General features: G+C 40.7%; 1 protein-coding gene across 1 annotated transcript in view; it reads left to right on the top strand.

Moving 5' to 3' along the window:
- Positions 1 to 20,584, top strand: part of nrxn3a (neurexin 3a) — a 187,108-nt gene that overhangs the window by 146,271 nt on the left and 20,253 nt on the right. The window contains 3 exon segments of the mRNA XM_076166051.1: positions 1,445 to 1,616; positions 4,346 to 4,435; positions 14,280 to 14,587. Coding sequence (XP_076022166.1) covers positions 1,445 to 1,616; positions 4,346 to 4,435; positions 14,280 to 14,587 — 570 coding nt within the window.

Raw genomic sequence — 20,584 nt, 5'->3', positions numbered from 1 at the left:
ATCACGTACCTAGTAGAAGTAAAATTAAATTCTTTGTTATGCTATTCACCATGAAGACCACTTTGAATTGAATCATATCATATCCTGTCACAGTATTGCACCACATCCTCTGGCACTTGAATGCTATCATATAGTGTTATTGGTATCAATAAGGTATCAAGATACATATCAGAACTGTCCCAGAGAGAGAGAGAGATACACATCCCTAGTAAGATACTGTGTAAGAAAGTATGTCACTCTGACATCAGCTGGGACTAGCACTAAAATAATATTCATTCCTTCCTCTGCAAATTCTACATTTTACATACTACATTCTGTAGCTTTAATTTCAGGCATTTACAATGAGATATATTTGACCTATACATAATAAAGAAGTCAAACAGGTGGCTTTCATATCGGTGGAAACTTGACGTCGCTACTTCATTATGCTGCTATGTGACTCTGAAAAGAGGGCTGAATTCCTGTCTTAATGCAACAATGTCCGCTATGTGTGCTACATAGTGAAATGTAAAAGTGTAAATAAAAAGTGCTCATATCTTAAACTCCTCATCATAAAAAACGCCAAAAGAATGCCTAGTGGTGGGGGTGAGAGTGCCTCACATGATATTTTAGCCTTAGAAAGGAAAGCTGATTGTTGTCCTGTGTATCACTAGCACTCAGCCAGCTTATCAGCAAAATACCAAACATGAATAGTTTGACACATTTTGTCCTGAAGAATCTACTGAGAACTGAAGAGGCCACAACAGTCACCTGGAGGGGTACTTGACAGCCCCAAAAGTATCAATATAGTTTCAGTCTGTGTAGGGAAATGAACAAAGTTGTGGATGTAACATATTTCATTGTCTGGTAGTCAGAGGTGGGTCTTCCAAGGAACCAGTTAGCCATTCATTGATTAGAGGCAAAAGTATATATGTGTCCAGGGTAAGGGTATGATCCATTTTAAAGGGGCAGGGCTCTCTCTTGATTGCTTCTCCTTCTCTTCTTCCTCTCCTTCTCTGATCCTCTTGCTCTATTCTTTGTCTGTTCTTCTATTCCTCTCTTTTTAATCATCATTTCTTATTTTATTAATTATTATGCGTTTTATTTTACATTCACTTAATTATTGTAACTTTTCAATTCACAATTTATGTAACTTCTATCGCTCAATGCTTATCTGCATAGCTTAATTAACATTACTATTACAGTGCAGTTTGTATTCATCAATGGAGTCAGATAAAACAAGGTTTGACCTCTGCTAAATAACATGAAGATGTTGGCTTGAGACATTTCATTCTTTCAAAAGACACAAAGACATTTTATCTGTGGGCTATACAGCTCAGCCTGCTGGTTGCTCTATCACAGCTTTCTTTTTGCCTTCTTATTGTCTTATGTTTGAGTGTGTGAGTTTAGGCTAACTCTGGAGTATTAAAACTAACGAACACTAAATGCAATAATTTGTTTTCAGCAACAAGGCAAAATTGGAGTGACGTTCAACATCGGCACTGTGGATATCAGTGTTCAGGAAAGCAGCATCCCAGTCAATGATGGGAAATATCATGTCGTCCGATTCACCAGGAATGGTGGCAATGCTACACTGCAGGTGGACAACTGGTCAATTAATGAACACTTCCCAACAGGTATAATATGCATGCAAGACATGTGAGTGCAATGTTCTAATTTTTCAGCCTGTGCAACTGTTATTGTGACAGTAAAATGTCCTGCAGCTGCTCATCGTAATACTCAACTCTCACAAAACAGCCAAAATGAAAATGACAATATCAATTGCATCTCACCTATATTCTAATTTGTGCTCTAAGTCATGTCTGGGTAAACATCACTTTGCAGGGTCTGTGTTCTTGTTCCCATTTATGCTGGCACCTCCTCAGTACTCCATGTGCAGTATATTCTTCATAACAAGTGTTTTCCATGTAAGCTTATCTAATCTATCTTTTTTTCATGGACTGCTCTCCATCTAACACATCTTGACTGTTTTGATTTGATCTAATTATGCATTTTAAAAAACTGCAATGGGAGTTTTCCCTTCATATAGGCCTTTATATGTGAATTCAATAAAGGCAGCTCAAAACAACACATATGGAAACGATACAACTTGATCTATTTCGTGTTTACGTCTTCATTCCATGAAAAACATAAATGCTGTGTGCGGCTGGACAGCACTTTTAGAAAGATTGAAGTGGAAAGCACACTAGTGTTGGGAATGTTAAGTCATAGTCATTCATTGTCATCCTTGGGGGAGAAACACCTATTGTGGGATGGTGCTCACAGAGCTCTGTTTGAGCAGGAAATGCTGTGATCTTAGAAGCTGACAGGCTCACAGTCTCAAGCCTGAGTTAAGCCAGAAGAAATTAGTGAGTGTGACCGCTCAATCATAAAGTTCAGCACATGTACAGTCGGTGCCCTTGTAGCAGTCTTGATGTACTCGCAAACCCCCTGATAACGAAATTTACGTCACACACACCCTGGCACCAGGTGGTAGGAGTTGGAAACCAGGAGGGTGCCTTGGTTCTTAGCTCAAATCACAGCAAGAACCACCTGCAGAAAACACTTGCACATGAGAGAGGGAAATAAGGGAGCTGGACTGTGAAGCTAAACTGTGATAATATTGATTTGTTGGATGTATGACTGCATCTATTTGTGTTTGCTAAATCCAACACTCCTTCTTGCACTTGCTACTGTAGGCTGCTTCAGGTGCTGCCACATCAGTTCTCATTTCACAATGAATTGTCTTAACACAAGTGACATCAGCCTCCAAGGTCAACAAGTTAGCACTGACCCAAGGCATTTCATCCTTCGCTTTCTTCAATGTAGCTTGCAACTCAGCAAATCTGGGTGCCCCAACTAGCATTGTTATTTGTATCTCCTTTTCCATTTGCTTAGCTGATCCACTCGCTTTGTTAGCATAGTCAATATCTCGTTTAGCAGCTCTCGCTTTAGTGTTGCAGGTGCGTTCTGCCATATTGAGAGAGCAAGCCCTCTGTACCTCTGTAATCCCACTGGAAGTTCCTATTGCACACCCAGCCATTCGTGGAGAGTGAATCTTTCATGGAATTGGCCTCTCCCAAGGTTTCTTCCTTTATTTCCTAATCCTTATGAGTTTTCTGGGGAGTTTTTCCTCATCTTCCTTGGGAGTTTCAGGCTGGGTCGGGAATTTCCCTGATGTTTTGGGTCTGTAAACATTTATTTTTTGTGATATTGGGCTTTATAAATAAACTTGACTTGACTTGACTATTGTAAATCTGCTGAAGTGATTCAAATCATTTCCAATAGTGCTAACTTGGATTTCACAACGTGACTGTAATGCTCACAGATTAACTTGATGACGCTCTGGGGCTCTTGCGGGGGCTAGGCTATTATATGTCCATCTTGAACAGCTGTGTCACGTGACTCACCTGAGTCTATTCAAATTTGAAGAAAGATCTTTGACTAGATACATTCGGAGATGGTAGTAAGACAGATTCAGAAAGTGATATAATATTAGGAAAACAGTCTGTAGTTCTCTTACCTTGGGAGGTTTTTTGCCAAAAAAATCCATACGGGTTATTATAATTTACAAAGGAGCAGTAGTACTTTTGTTTTGAATGCCTTGGGAATGTTTCATTTTCATGCACTGTCAGTTTGTCAATAATTCGCTAGAACTCTTCACATGTGCTATATTGTGTTACTAGTTTATTTTAAGTGATCCATAAGGTCACATTTGATTAGCATTGGTTGTGATTATATACTGCCGAACCTTGGGTGAATCAATTTGACTTATTTCCTATTGTTTATTATTATTATTATTATTACTTCTGATAATTGATTACACTAACACAGTTGTACACACTCTCTCTCTTTTTACACCACACACACACACACGCACACTCACACTCACACACACACACACACACACACACACACACGACGCACAGGAAAAAGCGTCCTGATTATTACAATGTTATTGTAATGGCAAACTGCTGTGGCATTATGAGTAACCTGTTCAGCACGTATATACTGAAATTCAGCGTGTATATTTAGCTAAAGCTGTGAAGTTAAACATACAGTATTGATGAGTCTCTGGATATTTATTATAAATGCACATGATGTCTAGTGAGCAAATATTACTTAGCCAGAACTTAATGTGGATTGTACGATATGTGATATACTACAATAACAATGTTAAGCAATGGCAAGCCTTTTTTTCATGTTCATGTTTTTCAGTTATGTAATCAAAACTAGTTTAAAGTATAAATTCAGAGCTTAATAAATGTAAACATGTAGTGAATGGTAAAAACTACTTTTAACATTTTGTAAGTAACCAAGTTTTCGATCAAACATGTTTAAATAAACATCTTCTTAAACTTTCAAGGGAGCAGCGACATTGAGCGATATCAAATGGCCAACAAGAAAATTCCTTTCAAATACGCCAGACCAGTAGAAGAATGGCTGCAAGAGAAAGGTAATTACCTCACATGGTCCCTTCTGTTTGTTTGCAATAAATGTTAATGTTAAATGTTGTGTTCTACTGACATATAATAACTCTGTACTTATATCGTCCTTTACAATGACCTTTACATTCAGCCACTACGGGTTCAATGTCTTGCTCAACAAGACTTAGACAGGCTCTCTAAGAGCAGCCCAGAATCGAATCAGGAACACAGACAACCAGACAACACAACTAACACTGGCAACTAACTACACTGTGGGAGCACTACCCAAATCCTGCCCGCCCATTGAAATACCAAAATTTAAAACAATTGGGTGGCCATCACACAGATGAAGAAAGTAGTTATTCTGGGTGTCCTCAGAGCCAGAAAATTAGGCTAATATGGACTGGGACAATGTGTCATTGCTTTGCAAGTAAATCTCAAGTCTTGGCACTGGATTCCCATGTCAAGGCTCATCTCCAAGTCAAGTTCAAGTCCTAAACAAGTCAACAAATCATGCACCCTTCAACACATGAAATTTTTAACCATAGAGTAACAGCAAAGTGATAAAAAAAGATACTCAGGTAATCTAAACCCACAAGCAGAATTCAGAGTCTCATTGAAGGTTCAAGTTTTGCATTAAAGAGACAGAAGGCAAATTACCCGAAAACATAGTAGAACAAAGCAAGAGGGCCGTGACACTAAACACATGACAGAATATGCTCTCCAGGGACATGGAAGCCAAACGATGAATAACTCAGATGAAGATCTTAATTTATTCAATTGAACTTTATATATAAGGCACCAAATCACAACAAGGAGCACATCGAGCATTTAAAGAGACCCAAAATTCCACCATAATCATTAATCCCTTTAATGGGATACAGGATCTCTACAGGACAGGCTTTACAAGAACCTGTGAGACGAGAGCACTCTTGGAAAGAAAAAGTAAAGTGAAGTTAGTGAGTTGCATTGATAATGCAATGACATATCTGCAGATAGAGAGGGGAGGAAGAGTGAGGAGCTCATTGCATCATGGGAAGTCCTCCAGCAGTCTAGGCCTAGCAGCATAACTAGGGGCTGGGCAAGCCTCAGTAAGGCTGGGCAGCCCCAACTATGAGCTTTATCAAATAGGTTTTAAGCCTTCTCTTAAACATAGAGAGGGTGTCTGCCCCCGGATCGAACATGGGAGATGGTTCAACAAGATAGGCGCCTGATAACTAAAGGCTCTTCCTCCTGTTTTACTTCTGGAGATACTTGGAACCCCAAGTAAGCCTGCATTCTGGGAACACAGCATTCTAGTGGGCTAAAAAGGTACTACCAGCTCTCACATGATGGAGATCATCAACCACGGTACTGAACTGATTAAAAAACGCCAGAAGACTGGGCTTGAGATGGAACTAAAAGGAAGGATAAATGCAAAGACTGCGGGGATTGAGGGGAGTGTGACTGGGACAGTTCCTGGTGGACAGCCAGACCATGTCTCCCACTTTGTACTGAGGGCAAGGAGTGCTTCCTGCTGGCCTGCTTCTTTAAAAGGTCAGACGCCTGGAGGAGGGAAGCCTGCGTCCTGAGCCAGGTACGGCACCAGCATCTAATAAAGGCCTGGTCATGAAACAGAGGTGGCTAAAAGCCCAGGCTGCATTGGAATGGGGAAAGACCAGGGACCTCAATTATAACAGTTGTGTCCGCACTGCAATGTGCAAATACCACTCTCTTTGCAAATGTGGGATTTATAACAAAATCGCAATGGTAATCCAACCCATGCAAATGCACATCTTGGAGATGAGGAGGATCTAGGATGTAGCAGTACATTGAAGCAGTAATTACTGGCCCTCTTATTGAAGCTGCTGGAGATTGTCCGAGCACCAATGAGCAACAAGTGCTCTGCTCTCTGCTCAGACGATTCTACTGAGCTGAAGACCCAATGCTTTCAGCCAGCTGGACATTTTCTAAATTGGATCCAACCAATATCCACAAGGAATCCAGAATCCAGAATCCAAAGCACATCGCAACAACATAAGAGCATCTGTTGGACCTTGCTTACAGAACCACGCAACTGAGGCTAAGATCTGGTGAGCAACCACATTCCATCATTGCCAGGTGTCTCTACTACAATTATTGTGCCAACATCTTACAACATGCTGGAGAGCTTTAACAGAAATTCATCTGTGATGTGAGGATCTGTTTTTTTCTCTGCAGACGATGCCAAGACCTATTTCAACACATTGACCACATTTTTACACTATACGTTTTAGCATTGTTAGGCCTACTTATTATTTGTTGGCGATTAATTCTTATCTGCATTAACCTGCATTATTTCAATGCCTCCAAAGACACAATAGGGTATTATTAGCTCCATGCTTAGATTATATTTTGCTGATCTGCTCATTTCACTCCCTGTGCCACTTCATTTTTGATTTTACACGTGGGTTATTATATACTGTTGCCCATAAGGTTGGAAAATTTTAATTTCTTCCATATTTATGAGCGACAGCGTATTCTTTTTTGTTAATATGTTTATTGAAGAAAGCATTTGACATGACACTGAGCATACAATTATGGGACATTTTTGTGATTGTTTTCTTTTATACAGGGAAAGGGGAAGAAATGAGAAAGACCAGGAAATAGGAAATAAGTATTGATTGGAAACTAGGAAGTGTGATACACATAAATGGTCACTTGAGCTAGTGACTTGGGTTGTATAGGTGGAGATAATAGCGTCATTGGTGATAAATAATTGTGGTCTGTACCAGAGTAATACTAGTGAAGCCACATTGTCATGGTTCTGTTAGTTGGGTCCATGTGTAACAAATTGCCATAAACAGATTTTTTTTTACATACAGGGGGAGAGAAGCAAAGACAGAGAGAAAGAACAGAACTGAAAACATAAACAGAACCACACTGTGAAATGTCCATGTTAATCAAGACAATGGGATGGCAATCAGAGCGGCAGCAGCTAACAACAGCCAGCAAAGGTTATGTGGAAATTACATATTAATGCATTCGCAGTGTTTTAGATGACATCAGTGTTGTTAGTTTGATGAACTCGCAGGTACAGTTCTTACAGGGTGACATCATACAACAGTGCAGGCAGCTTCAGAACATCATGGGCTGTTGTGAAAGAAAAAAAAGAAAAAGGGGGAGACACCGGCGGAGAAACAAAAAACAAAAACAAAAAGAGGAGGAATCCCCCCCAAAGAACTTACACCTTTGTAATAGTGTTTTGCAGATCCGCTTGTCCTTATACATTCACACATACGGCAGTTCACTTAACTTCCTACGACAAAAAGAGAGTAGACCTGCATATGGGGTCACATGTTTACAGACAAACAGGCCTACAGTAAGGAAAGTCCTTTCGCATACTTGCCTTGAAAGAGGTCTAACTGACTGCATCCAAATATACTATGCTAACTAATAATTAACTAACATTATCTTGACTTATCAAGAGTTCTAACTAAACTTCCACCATATAATCACTGTAATGAGATCACGTCTCCATTTCCGTCCTCTGTCGGTTGTCCTCACACATTTACCACGGTTCCTGACCTGTGCTGTGCTCTCGGGGCTGCTGCTTCTACTGGTCATTGTGTGTAATTTGGGGGCTGCTTCACCTGCATGTTGTCTCCTTCTTTCCCTCTCCTGAGTGAGGTGCTGTGGGGATTTTAGCCCACCCTGAAATTCATCTTGTTCTCTCTGTCTCTCACGCAGTGACCTGATCGTAAACAATGACACACACCCTTTGTCTCTGCATACCTCTATGCGTCCAACAGTTTATGAATTCACTGGGATTAATCAGATGAGGGGGTGCATCTTGAACAATGTGAGAGAATACAGCCCCCTGCCTATCCTGATATCTTTTCATTACAGGATTGAAACTGTCCAACATACTCCCTTCTACCTGAATCCCATCAGGTTCCTAGGAATTCCGATGCGATGCAAAATATTTTCTTGTGCTCATACCGCATGCACTCTTCCACATACTTCAACTGTTCCTGTCTTCCTATCTTATCCTACCTTCATTCCTCTGATATTTACGTGCAAGAGTCAAAAACCCTGCAACAATTTTCCAGCCACTCCTACTATGCATTCTCTCCACCAAAACCACAAAAGGAATGATTTTTGGCGTACTTCCTTCTCACATCTACATCAGGTTTTGCTGAAACTATTATCAACCATTCCCACATTTCATCCTCTTTAGTCTCTTCTTCATAAGCAGGTGGAGGAGACATCAGGTGCCCCAGAGATAGATAAAGATTATTAGGCTCATTGGAACATGTGATACATAACTCTCTGCAGCTCTCCTACTAGTATTATCTTCCTCCATATCTTGTTGAGACATGATGAAATTAGGAAGTTTAAGAAACTTTTGTTGCTTTTTCTCCAACTTTTGCTTGAATCCGGGCCACTGATTGGATATCATTTCCCACACTTTAAATGCTTCACTCATGTAATTGATATCCCACTTTGGATCTGGCACCACTGTATGATCAACAAGGTACGCTGGAATCAACTCCATTTTGCTACCATCAAAACCACTCTCACGATGATTTAGTAGGGAGTTCTTTCAAATGTGGGATTATTTTCAGCAACTCCTTTATGGCTTTCTTCCTCTGATTTAATTTTGATATTCATTTGGTTGGCAGTTCTTGATGGCTTGTGATGCCATGATCAATTTTTCTTACAACAAAAAAGTAATTTTCCTTCTTTAAAAATGTTTTAATCTTAGAAATGTTTTGATCATCAATTTAGTAACTTTTGCAATACGTGGAGTGTTGAGGTCAGGTCCACCAGTCTTAAACTGAATGCCTGGGTTTTGTTGTTTTGTTTTGTTTTTTGTAAATCCCTCTTATCTTAAATGTGTGGCCTTGCCACCATGGCTCATTATTTCTCTTTATTCTCTTCTTTCAACGTGTTATCATTTCTCTCTTTGTCTCTTCATTCTTCAAACATCTCTTCTATTCTATTTGTCTATGTGTCTTTTTGTTAATTTTCTTATTTTCTTATTTTGGATCAGGCATTTGAGAAGTGACCTCAGAAATTCACTGTAACAATTAGGCCCGATTTTGATCGATGCAGCCCAATGACATCACAATTCCTCACTCTACAGAGAAAGTTTATTTTCCCAGCATCACCACCAAAAGCAGCAGAGCAGTCAATCATACAAAGAAAGTCTGCTTACCTTTTCCAGGCCAAATCACAGAATCCTGTTTGTGATGCTAAATTTAACGCAGGCCTGGGTCAGATCGCTATCCAGCATGCAAGTCTTGGACTTCAACAATGAAATGTTCATACATATGGATTCTCCCTTAACTTCCTGAGACAAACGGGGGATAGACCTGCATATGGGGATAAATGTGCACAGACAAACAGGCACCACAATTCCCTGTAGAGAAATGTGCAATGAACAAAACAATCACTCTTCATGAACCTTCTCAATTCATTCGATGTGTATAACATTTTCAGACCTTCTATTCTTACATTCATTTTTCTTTCATCAGGCTTCGGACTTCTTAGATCAGCCAGGTCTACCACTCCAACTCAAATTCTAAATCTAAAGGGGTTTCTATTTTAATCAATGAATTAATTTTTACCTCAATCTCCACTCCTTTATTATTTATTGGGAAAACAATATTCAAAACAATGAAACTGCCAATGGGCCAGGATGGAGTGTGTGAATGGTGGGTTGTGTGACTGTTGGGTTGGGTAGGTTTATGGGTGGGGTTTCCTTTTTTTCTTCTTCTTATTTTCTTTCATACTTCCTTTCTTTACATTTTTTTCCTTCTTACTGGAAATTGTTATGTGCACTATCAGTTTGGAGGCTGTTGAATACCCTCTGTGGATGGCGGGAGGGGCTTAATCATGTCTATAACTGCACCCCTCTTTCTGTATCACCTGACAATCTGGAATAAAAAATGATGTCATCCATCAAACTTACAACAATGATATTATCAAAATAACAGCAGTGATGTAATTTAAGTACAGAGCCCCCTGCTGGTGGATGGCTCCATCCAAAGTCTCTACACAAGGCAGACAATCTAATCAATAAAGCAATGTATACTCTCACACAGCCGAACCCGGAACACAAAATGACCAGCCCTGTGCAAAAAACACACATGACATTTGGGCCTGTTGTGGTTGTTTTGTAATTAATAGTAATAATAAAAGTCTGCACCACCTCTGTGTAAGCATGTTCCAACCCAAAGCAGCCCACGTTCCAAACAAAAGCTATTTAAAACTATATATAACAGTTGAAATAATTTAATCTACCAGGATCCCATTGATGTCATCTTTGGCTGGGTTTTCACTCTGATGCTTTGTTTTCTCTTTCACCCATTTCCATGTAGTAGTATATAGTAGTTATCATTATTGTTTTTCCCTCTCTAACCATGAGAATTGTCTCCAAAATGGCTGATAACCGCATATTTACTGTCATGTTTTCAGATATTATCTTTAAAAAAATAATTTGTCAAAAAATACTGAACTACTTTTTGTTATCCCCCAAAATCCACCCAAAAAAAATCATCTCTACCTCGCGTAAGGCTATGTAAAGTTTTTATTTTTGTCTTGGACTTTGTAATTCAGAATGAACTGAATCACGCAGCAAGACCAGGTCATTTCAACATGCATTGATCTTTTATAGTAATTTGTGGGAGTGCAGTGGGCGGGTCTTTTTGGCATGCAAACTTTCACATTGGTTGCGATCTGTGAAGGGGGAATTGCGTACAAATGTGTGTGCCCGTGGTTTTATAACTCGCTCACTATGTGAGCCAAAGGACAATGACGAATGGGAAGAGGATAAAGGAGCACAGAAAGGGCCTAATGGAGAGACAAATGATCGTTACACGTAAGGCAGGTGGCCACAAACTCCTTCATGCCATTCAGGTCATGTTCTGCCACCCGGACCACTGATGAAAAGCCCCAGGGTGACAGGTGAGGTTGAACAAGTGTCCACTGTGGATGATCTAATATAAAGAAAGAGAGAGAGAGTGAGAGAGAGAGAGAGAGAGAGAGGGTGAGACTAAAGGTGCTGGGCTAGAGCCAAGAGAATCCTTGGCAAGCAAATCCTTGGCAGTAAGAATGTACTGAAGATTCTTTTGATTTGCCTAAACCAAAAAAGGCAAAACAGCCCCCTCCAACCAGTGTCACCATTCCACCAACACCAGCTTGACAACCAGCAGCTCCTGGCGCCCTATATCATAATGGTCCTCTGGAAATTTGAGTTTGTAACAGAAAAAGGTACACAGGTGATGTTTCTTGTCCTGTTCCTGTCCTTGGTCATGTTCAGCACATGCTTTTGTGTTGTTTTAATGGCCAATGGCTAACTCTGTTTTCACCAGAGATGAGCTCTTGAACATCAGGGGAACAACACTAGTGGATTTATCTCCCACATTTGCACATCTCTGGAATTGCTGGACACTTTAGTCATCCGTTTGCTTGCCGTTTTGACCAAAGGTTCGCTTGCCCTTGTCTGCGCAGTGAAACAGTGGAGGAAAGCAAGCCAGCGCGCTTGTATGTCGGACTCGGACTTGAACTAGGCATCCCAACAGAACAGGTGACCCCAGATGAAATGACGTACCTGACAAGGATTCACTACAAAACCCAGTCAGACGGGGTTTGGGGAGAACATGAAACATGAAATAGTGCGTTCACTGTGCAATTCACTGCACAATGAGACTTTTCTACATCTTCAGTTTTCTGCTTCACCAAGACTTGGCTCTGTGGATTAACCCCCCCCAATGCGTACTCGTCAAATACTATGTGTGGAGCAGACCAACCTGGACCTTTAGTTATTGTCCTCGCTGACTTTAACAAAAGTGATCTCAATCATCTCAGTTTCCTAAATACAGACAGTTTATAAAATGCCTGACCAGAGAGGAGAACACTTTACGTAGATCACTGCTACACTACAGTCAGTGGGGCATACCACGCCATCCCCCGTGCTGCACAGACCATGCTGTGGTCCATCTGATTCCTGCATGCAGGCAGAAACTGAAACTGTGTAAACCTGTTGTGAGGACATCTAATAAGTGGACCAGTGAGACTCTGGAGAACCTTCAGGTGTGCTTGAACTGTACGGACTGAGATGTTGTCAGGACTAACACCGACAGTCTGGATGAGTACACAGAGGCTGTGACTTCATACACGTCTCTAAATCCCAGACCATCAGCACTGGTTCCCCTCAAGGCTACATTCTTTCCCCTCTGCTCTTCTCATTGTACACCAACGACTGGTGCAGTGATCAGTCGCTCCGGCTCTAGAAGTTCGCAAAGGACGACACCAACCTCTCTCATCTCTCTCAGACTCATCTGGGGAACTGGTGCGGGCAGAACAATCTGGAGCTTAAAGCTCTGAAGACAATGGAGATGGTTGTGGATTTAGAATAAAAGCAAAACTGTCGGGGCATTGGACAACATGAAAGCCATGACTCATTATTCATAATGTCCACTGGGTGCAGTCTTCCACTCATTCTCCTCACAGACCCTGACTAGATGGTAGGTACAGGTTCTTAGAATAAATGTCATTAACAGTCTACGCAGGGTCTGAGGTACTTCTCTTTCTTCTCCACAAAAAAACTGGCTCCCACAGGAGAGAAAGAACATTTGACGATGCTCGCACTGAGAAATTTAGTGATGTAACTTTCCATAGCTCAGAGCTCAGGGCCGTAGAAGGATTAGAGAAGTACCCAGAAGCAATCAGATGGCACGGCCCTGAACCTTATTTGAAATCGCCCAGAGGTTGAGTTATTTGGGAGGAACACGGGAGGTATCAGGGTAATTGGTACAGTACAAGAGCAGTATGGGAAGACGTGACTGGCCGAGCCCATAGCCAGGAATTTTCCCACAGTTCACAGTAAGGTCCTAAATGGACAGCAAAATGGATGACATCTGGTGTCTTCCTAGAAGCTCCCCCTGAAAATAAACAGTTGAGACTACTGCTGAGGGTTCAGCTTGATCGTACTATCACAATACCGGTAGCAAAATGTTCCCTTCCATTGACTTTTTGACTTGACTTGAATAGATAACAGCACAGAAATCCCAAAATATTGTTATGCAGTGGGCTGCACCCCGAACAAGACAACAATCCCAGAAAGTTTGACCTTGAAAAGAAGCGAAAATAAGAAACGCAAATTAGATCTGGGGAAAAAAAGAGTCCAAATATTAGTGCTCTGTCTGTATCAAGCAATTTCTCAAGACAATGCTATGCCCTCACACATTAAGATTTAGCTGAAATTTGAAATGAATATTTGTATATTTGAAATAAGTAGACCATTGCAAATTTGGGGGGAAATCATGGTTAAACCATACAGTATATGTCCAGCGTCAGAGATGCTTGTTTTAATGTGCCCAAGACCAATAAGACCACATTCTCTAAACGTAAGAGCCAAAACAACATTACAGCGAGGTCATGATCCTGACAGTACCCCTCACCAAAAGAAGAATGTGAAAATTATATTCATTGGGAAAGCACAAGCCAACCTGGCTCAGATGGGCACTATGGGAAATGTAGTTCAGCTATACTTATTTATGGCAATTACATTACACAGAGTGCTCAGTGGAAAAGGTTATGGGGACTTATGAGAAGTGCTGGTGCGCAAAAACCCTCAAAGTGCTGCCTGTATCTCCTAAACAATCTGATTTAATGGAATTTACTTTTGCATATCACAAACCTTTTAGATTTAGAATTAAATTAAATTAATGTAGGAGTCCTGTATCCAGATATTATCTATGTATGTATTATCTATGTCCAGAACACTGACTGCAGTTGACTGATTTCTGAATACTGAAGTATTGAAATAATACCTGTCACTCTTTGCAAATGAAATGTAAATAAGGTCAAGTTTAAAAATAATACCTGTGAATCTTTCCTTAAAAGGCCGGCAGCTAACAATATTCAACACCCAAGCCTCGATCTCTATTGGTGGCAGCGATCGTAGCAGACCGTTTCAGGGTCAGTTGTCTGGCCTCTACTACAATGGTCTGAAGGTCCTGAATATGGCTGCAGAGGGAAACTCCAACATGAAGATTAATGGTAGTGTGAGGCTGGTGGGGGATGTGCCAAATGTGGCAGGTTCAGCCAGGTCCACTGCCATGCCTCCAGAGATGTCCACAACCTTCATCGAGACGACCACCTCAATGTCCACCACCACTACACGGAAGCATCGTTCATCTTCCACGGTACAGGTATGGAGGCCTTAATAATTGCTGCACTTTTAGAATGAAGTAGAAGTAGAAGTAAAAAACAAACAAACAATGAAGTATGGGAGTGAATTGGTAGTGAGATTAATCAATTTACTGTCAACCAAGCTTAAAAACACAATCAGAATAATTTAGAGGACATATTTTGGAAACTGTAAGAAAACAAAACTGTGTAAAGTCTCTGACTTTTATGTGTCTTGCTCGACCTTTAATCCTTATGTTCAATATTGCCCAGGAGAACACCTCTGGTGAGTCACTGGAGTAATTCATAAAGCACAGTGCCAGATTTGTCATTACGGGCAAATGCCTCAAGAATCCACATTCCCTCATTCATCAATGCTGGTTACTAGCCTTTTTTATCGTTTATTATGAGGCACTCCCTCTATGAGAGTACAATCTTAATGGACATATTGATCTAGGTCAGGGGTGGCTAACCAGTCCAGCTCAAACAGCCACAACAAAACCCAACACTATTTCAAAGAGCCGCACAGTGACCAGACCATCAATGGCATGAAATATGCTTTCCTGCATCCATGGCGATTCCGTCAGTAGCTTATGCCAGTCCGGCTAGTAACACTTAGAGACTGCCTGTGCACATTAGCATGTTTCATGTTTGGAACATTAACGTTACTGTTAACCTGATGACCAGCACCTGGACTGAATCAAAATGATCTCATTGTTTCATGCAGAAAGTACAGTAAACATGTTCCTGATTTTATCAGTGCCTGCCCCTAGACATTTCTGAATGCTACCATATACATGTACTTCGTTGTTAAAGTCACAAAATACAATGAATTTTAATTTTTCAGGAGTTATTAATAGGTGATTAATAATTTGACAAAGAAGCAATGTGTTAGCAATCGTATAACATACACTACACTACACACAACACTACTCTGATGAACACATCTGTAAACATTTAATATTCAAATCAGAAAAGGCCAAATTGCAGTGAGGAAAAGGCAAGACCTGGGAAAATGGAGCAGACCGCTTTAATATTTTTAGTATTACTAGTGAGTATTAATATGAAGAATTTATAAACTGGCGCAATAACGGAGGGCATGCAAATAAAATCTCACTTTTCCTTGTGGACAAACTTCTGTCCTTAGATAGCCCTTTCTTCCTAGATGAAATGTTTCAGATCTACAGTGGTCTGCATATACAAATTGCGTCTCTTCCTTCATAAATTACCATATAGCCCTGAAACATTATGTAAATTAGGACATGGACAAACCAAGCCATAACAGCCTTAACATTGTTTATACAGTGCAGTCAAAGGTGAATGCTCGGTGGGCATGTCAGGGAATTTCTTAAGCAAGTGATCACAGGAGTCTTTGGAAAAGGCATGGCTGTTGTTGCAGCAGGTGTTCTCATGTCTTCATTTGTTTGGATTTGATTGATTTAGCTCGATATCCTCCGTCCAGCTGTTTAGCAGTCACTGTGTATTCAATTAGGTTCCAGCTGAAAGGCCTATTTACGACAGTGTTTCTCAGCTGTCCTCCTTTGTACCATCCGGCTCACCTTTCACCATACCTTATGTGTATAATGTCTGGTTAAAACCCTGTATTTTCAGGAATTAAGAAAAAATCTGTGGTCTTTGGTTGATTAGAATTATTTAGGGAATTTTTTCGCATTTAGTTTTAGAGGTTGATGCACTTAATTCACTTTACTTCACTGAATTTACAAATACAACTATAGGGATTGAATTACACATTATAAAATGAGTATAGGGAATGTTAAATAATCCAAACTAGAATCTCTCGAAGTTAATATATTTATTAGTATAAGTATCTTTATAGAAGTCAGAATCAGACATAGTAATAAACATGCAGTTATACAGTTTAGAACCAATTGAAACATAAATAAAATAATTATTAGTAACTTACACTCAGATAGTATGCATAAACAAGGAACAAACAAAGTAGAAACTAGACTTGCAAGCAAGTATGAAGGAGTCAAAGCATCCTGACCAACCATGGCATGGGGCCAGTTGCAAGATAATGGCATTTCAAGTTAACAGGATAATCTTTTGTTAGATAGTTAGGCACAAGGTGAAGATTTGGCTTGATTTGGAAGCCTTGGGCATTATGTTAACCCCCACATGTAACTACACAACTACCACATGTAGCTGAGGATTTTGGGTTGAAGTCCCACATGGGTTGCAGGTTAAATGCCTAAAACATTACTTTTGGGGTCCGGTATGGACCAAGAAAGTGGACTGGCAGCTGGACAGCGCAATGCTGAGGTGCCCTTGAGCTAGACACCGAATCCCCACAACTGCCCATGGGCACCGTATCATGGCTTGACAGATACAGCTGGGTTGGTGAACAGAGGAAGGCTTTTCTTCTCAGGTTAGGCTCTGTCTATGCAGTTTGTATTTAATGTACCACTAACAGCGCAAAGTTTTATTTCCTTGATCAATAGCTGCTGGTATCCTTGGATACCTCGATATGACTTTACCTTTACGACTTAAATGGGACAGTGGTGCCTCCAACAAGCCCCATGGGTTTTTTGTGTGGTTTGATCTGGTTGCGATGGATCTATTTGCAAACTGCTTCTTACTTACCCTTGTCAACATCTGGTACACAGCTGGTGAGTTTGCATGTGACCGCGTACAGACCTGTCCAGTGAGCAAGTCTTCCATCACTGCAAATGTTTTTTCCAATTGGTTCGGTAAGGGTGTATTACCACAGTTTGTTCCCCACTTGGACTTGGTCCTGAGATGTCTTTTGATTATCATAGATCTTGACACTTTTACGCAAAGGCAAGAATTTTCAGGTGTATGTTGTATGTAAGTCTGTCATATACTGTCACTGTACTGTAGTACTGTATATGCTATTGCGATGTTGGCTTTGCCTGCCCTATAGAACAGATGTAGTGCAGTGTAGTGTGGTGAAAGAGTCATCTGTCTACTCATCATCATCTTAAAAGGGAAGGAACCCTTCTTTGTTTGTGGTTACTTTGACTCCTCTATGTCTTGTGCATGGAGAGTCATGGATCAGCATCACCCCCTGTGGCACTGGGGCGCCAGAAACGCAGGAGAAATGAGGGCATGAGAGACATACTTCAGATGGCCATTGACTCTGCGCAAAGAACGACATAGACATTGTATACTGTAGGTGTCTCAAAGCGGGAATGGACTTCAGGTCCGATGCGAGTATGTAATGGGCCATGCATCAGCCCTGTAGAGGAGCAAAGTATGAACAGCAGGATCAAGAGCCTGGAGTGACACAAGGTTAGAGTCAGAGAAACAGGGCTTGACCGAGAAGGCAGGCAGACCAGAGGTGCCAGGAGATGCAGTAACGGTTGCCATGCAACGGCACAGACCACAAGAATGGGAGGACGGGGAAAAATTATCCAGCTGCAAGGAACTGTCATCAGCGATGCCACTGTTGGACAAAGTGTCGATCAGATCCTTGAGTCCTTTGTCTCATTGAGGCAACAGATCTCGTGAAGGCAATGCAGACAAAAGTTGGGTGTCATTCCTGACACTTTATCATCCTGGTTGTGTTGATTACATGGTGCATTGGATGCCAATTTTTCGTTTCAAGAGCATAACACTGAGCTTCAGTGGTTTGAGGAAGAGAGATGGGTAAAGGTCGGCAAACCTGCACCCAGATGGGATGCTAACAGTTTATCCCTGGTTACGCACAGGATCTCCAGGGACGATCGTCAGCAAAAGTAGTAAAAATGGCAGTGGGAGCGTCAGCATTACCGTGTACATGTTGAAACTAAGTGAAAAATAGTATTTACAATTTTAAAGTAAAGTTAAATAAAGTTTTAAAAAGTTTCAATAACAAAAAGCTCAACGTGAGCAGGAGCTGCTGCTACTTTGTTTATTATTAAACAAAGCTGCCACTGTCTTTCTGGTGCCACTCTCGAGGCAACTCGAGCAAAGGGATTGCTGTATTAATCCGATAGGTCAGGCTGTGCTATTTGGAGCCTCGTCGGCTCTGGAGGATAGGGCTTAGGGTCCAAAGGAGTTGTCAGTACAGACAAAGTCAGCTATCTCTTTTTCCTTTCCGCACATGCTTTTGATGACACATTCAAGAACTTCTAGGTCTTCCTTGCCTGGTGTCTTAGTCTAACTGTTGGTGTTATTATTATATTGGCTGGTTTGTCTGTTATTGTGTTCCTGCATCATGTGTTCTCTGTTGAGATGGATCTTGGGGTGTTCTGCCCCTGAGGGAAGAGTTTCTGAACTCTCTGTTGTTGCGAGCTTGTCAGTTTTCTTACTGATTACGTGGGAACCTGGTTTGACAAGGACTTCAATATTGAAGATGTCAGGTTCTGACTGTTTCATCATGGCATGATCCAGAGATGGTGACTGGTTGTATGTGGAACAAGGACTTTAAATGGACATCCTCTCCCATTTCAGGTTCATTCCTAGTACCGACATAGGCTTGGAGGAACCTCTGTAAAAATATTGTTGTGAGGATGCCTGTCTCCCATATTTAACTGTCAAAGCAGTGGTTAGACCTGGCTGAAATATGCAGTCTGATAACTCCTCTGTTATTGCCCAACGGAGCAGTTCATAGTATTATTTGAAATGGCATGGCTGACGCTCAATGAAACTGCTGACCTTGTGACTAGCCGTTACCACGATCAGGTAGATTTTGTCGTAGACTTGTAGCAAATTGCAATTTTATCTAGATCTCTGTCAGTGTGCCCGAAAAAATAAACACCAGGCATTGGGTGAGATTGCGGGGGCACTGTTTCTCTGCTTTGATCAAGTAGTATCTTGCTCGTAGAAGTCAAGCAGCAGGGACTTTGGCAGGTTGAAGGTAAGCCTTCCAGGAAGTTCCAATGGTTTTACCTGTCTCCTCCCTTCTTGGGGACTTTTGCCCAGAGGTAAAGAAGGAGCTCCTTTTTTTCTTCTAATTTCTTTTTTTCCTGGCAGAACTCTCCAGTACTGTCCCTGGCATCTTTTAGTTGTTGCTGCATTTGTTGCATGTGTATTTGGTCAACTTCCCTAACTCTGTTATAGTTTCTAGCTTGATTTTGAAATCTGCAATTTCATCTGTCACTTCTATAACATGGTTACTTCTACAGTTAAGACATTAATTTCCTTCTTTCAGGTAACTTTTTCTCTTAACCAACTCTTATCCGCAACTGTGGAGGACTTGCTCTAGTTCTGCATTCAATTTTGTAACTCAGCTTTTTTGTCATTGTTTGACAGTTTTTTATTGTCATCTTTTGTGTGGAACTGAGCTCGTAATGCCTTGATGTGTTCCCGCTCAACAGCTTACGGCTGTTTTGTCTCCTCAAGTTGCTTTTTGAGGCCTTTGAGCCTGTGTTTTAGTTTTGCAGCAACAACAATGGCCTTGCTTCTTAGCATTTTAGCATTGTCTTTCCGCTCCGCGTCAGAGATTGGCCAGTTCTGACAATAATCCATCAAGCTCTTTGGGCTTGGTTTCTTTGGATTTGTGTCAGGTAGGGTAGTAAACTCATCGGTCATATCCAGCAATGCTGAATCTATATTTTCCATAAAAGGGAGGAGACTCCCTGAGAAGTTGGATTAGTGTTGATTGACTTGGATAATGAGCTCAACTTTCTGTACACAGTCCAAATAACAAAAGTGTTTTGATGATCAAATAGGGCACAGCCAATTTCTGATTAATGAATGATAAGGAAGGAGAAAATGGTGATTTTGAAAACTGTATTAAGTGTAATCATCCTTAATTGAAATGTGAACAAAATCAAAGTAGATTTCATAAACAATCAAGCACTTTGTAATGTGTCAAAGTAAGACAAGAACTATTTTTTGAAAATCAAAAATCTAATTTTGAAATTATTTATGTAGCTATAAACTGGATTTAATATCTTGGAAAAAGATCATGTACATTAGCTAACAACAGTGTGATAACTTTAAGATCTTACAAGTATAGATGTTTGGTCTAAAGTATGTAGTGAAACAGCTCACAATGCTTTACAAATCAAGTTGAATTGCTCAAGTAAACCACAAGATGGTGCAGTAAATGT

This window comes from Genypterus blacodes, unplaced genomic scaffold, assembly GCF_046128005.1.
Source record: "Genypterus blacodes isolate CSIRO-AG114 ecotype Tasmania unplaced genomic scaffold, CSIRO-AGI_Gbla_v1 ptg000154l_1, whole genome shotgun sequence".
Taxonomy (NCBI): Eukaryota; Metazoa; Chordata; class Actinopteri; order Ophidiiformes; family Ophidiidae; genus Genypterus; species Genypterus blacodes.
Note: the sequence above shows the minus strand (reverse complement) of the source record. Positions and strands in the feature narration are given on the sequence as shown.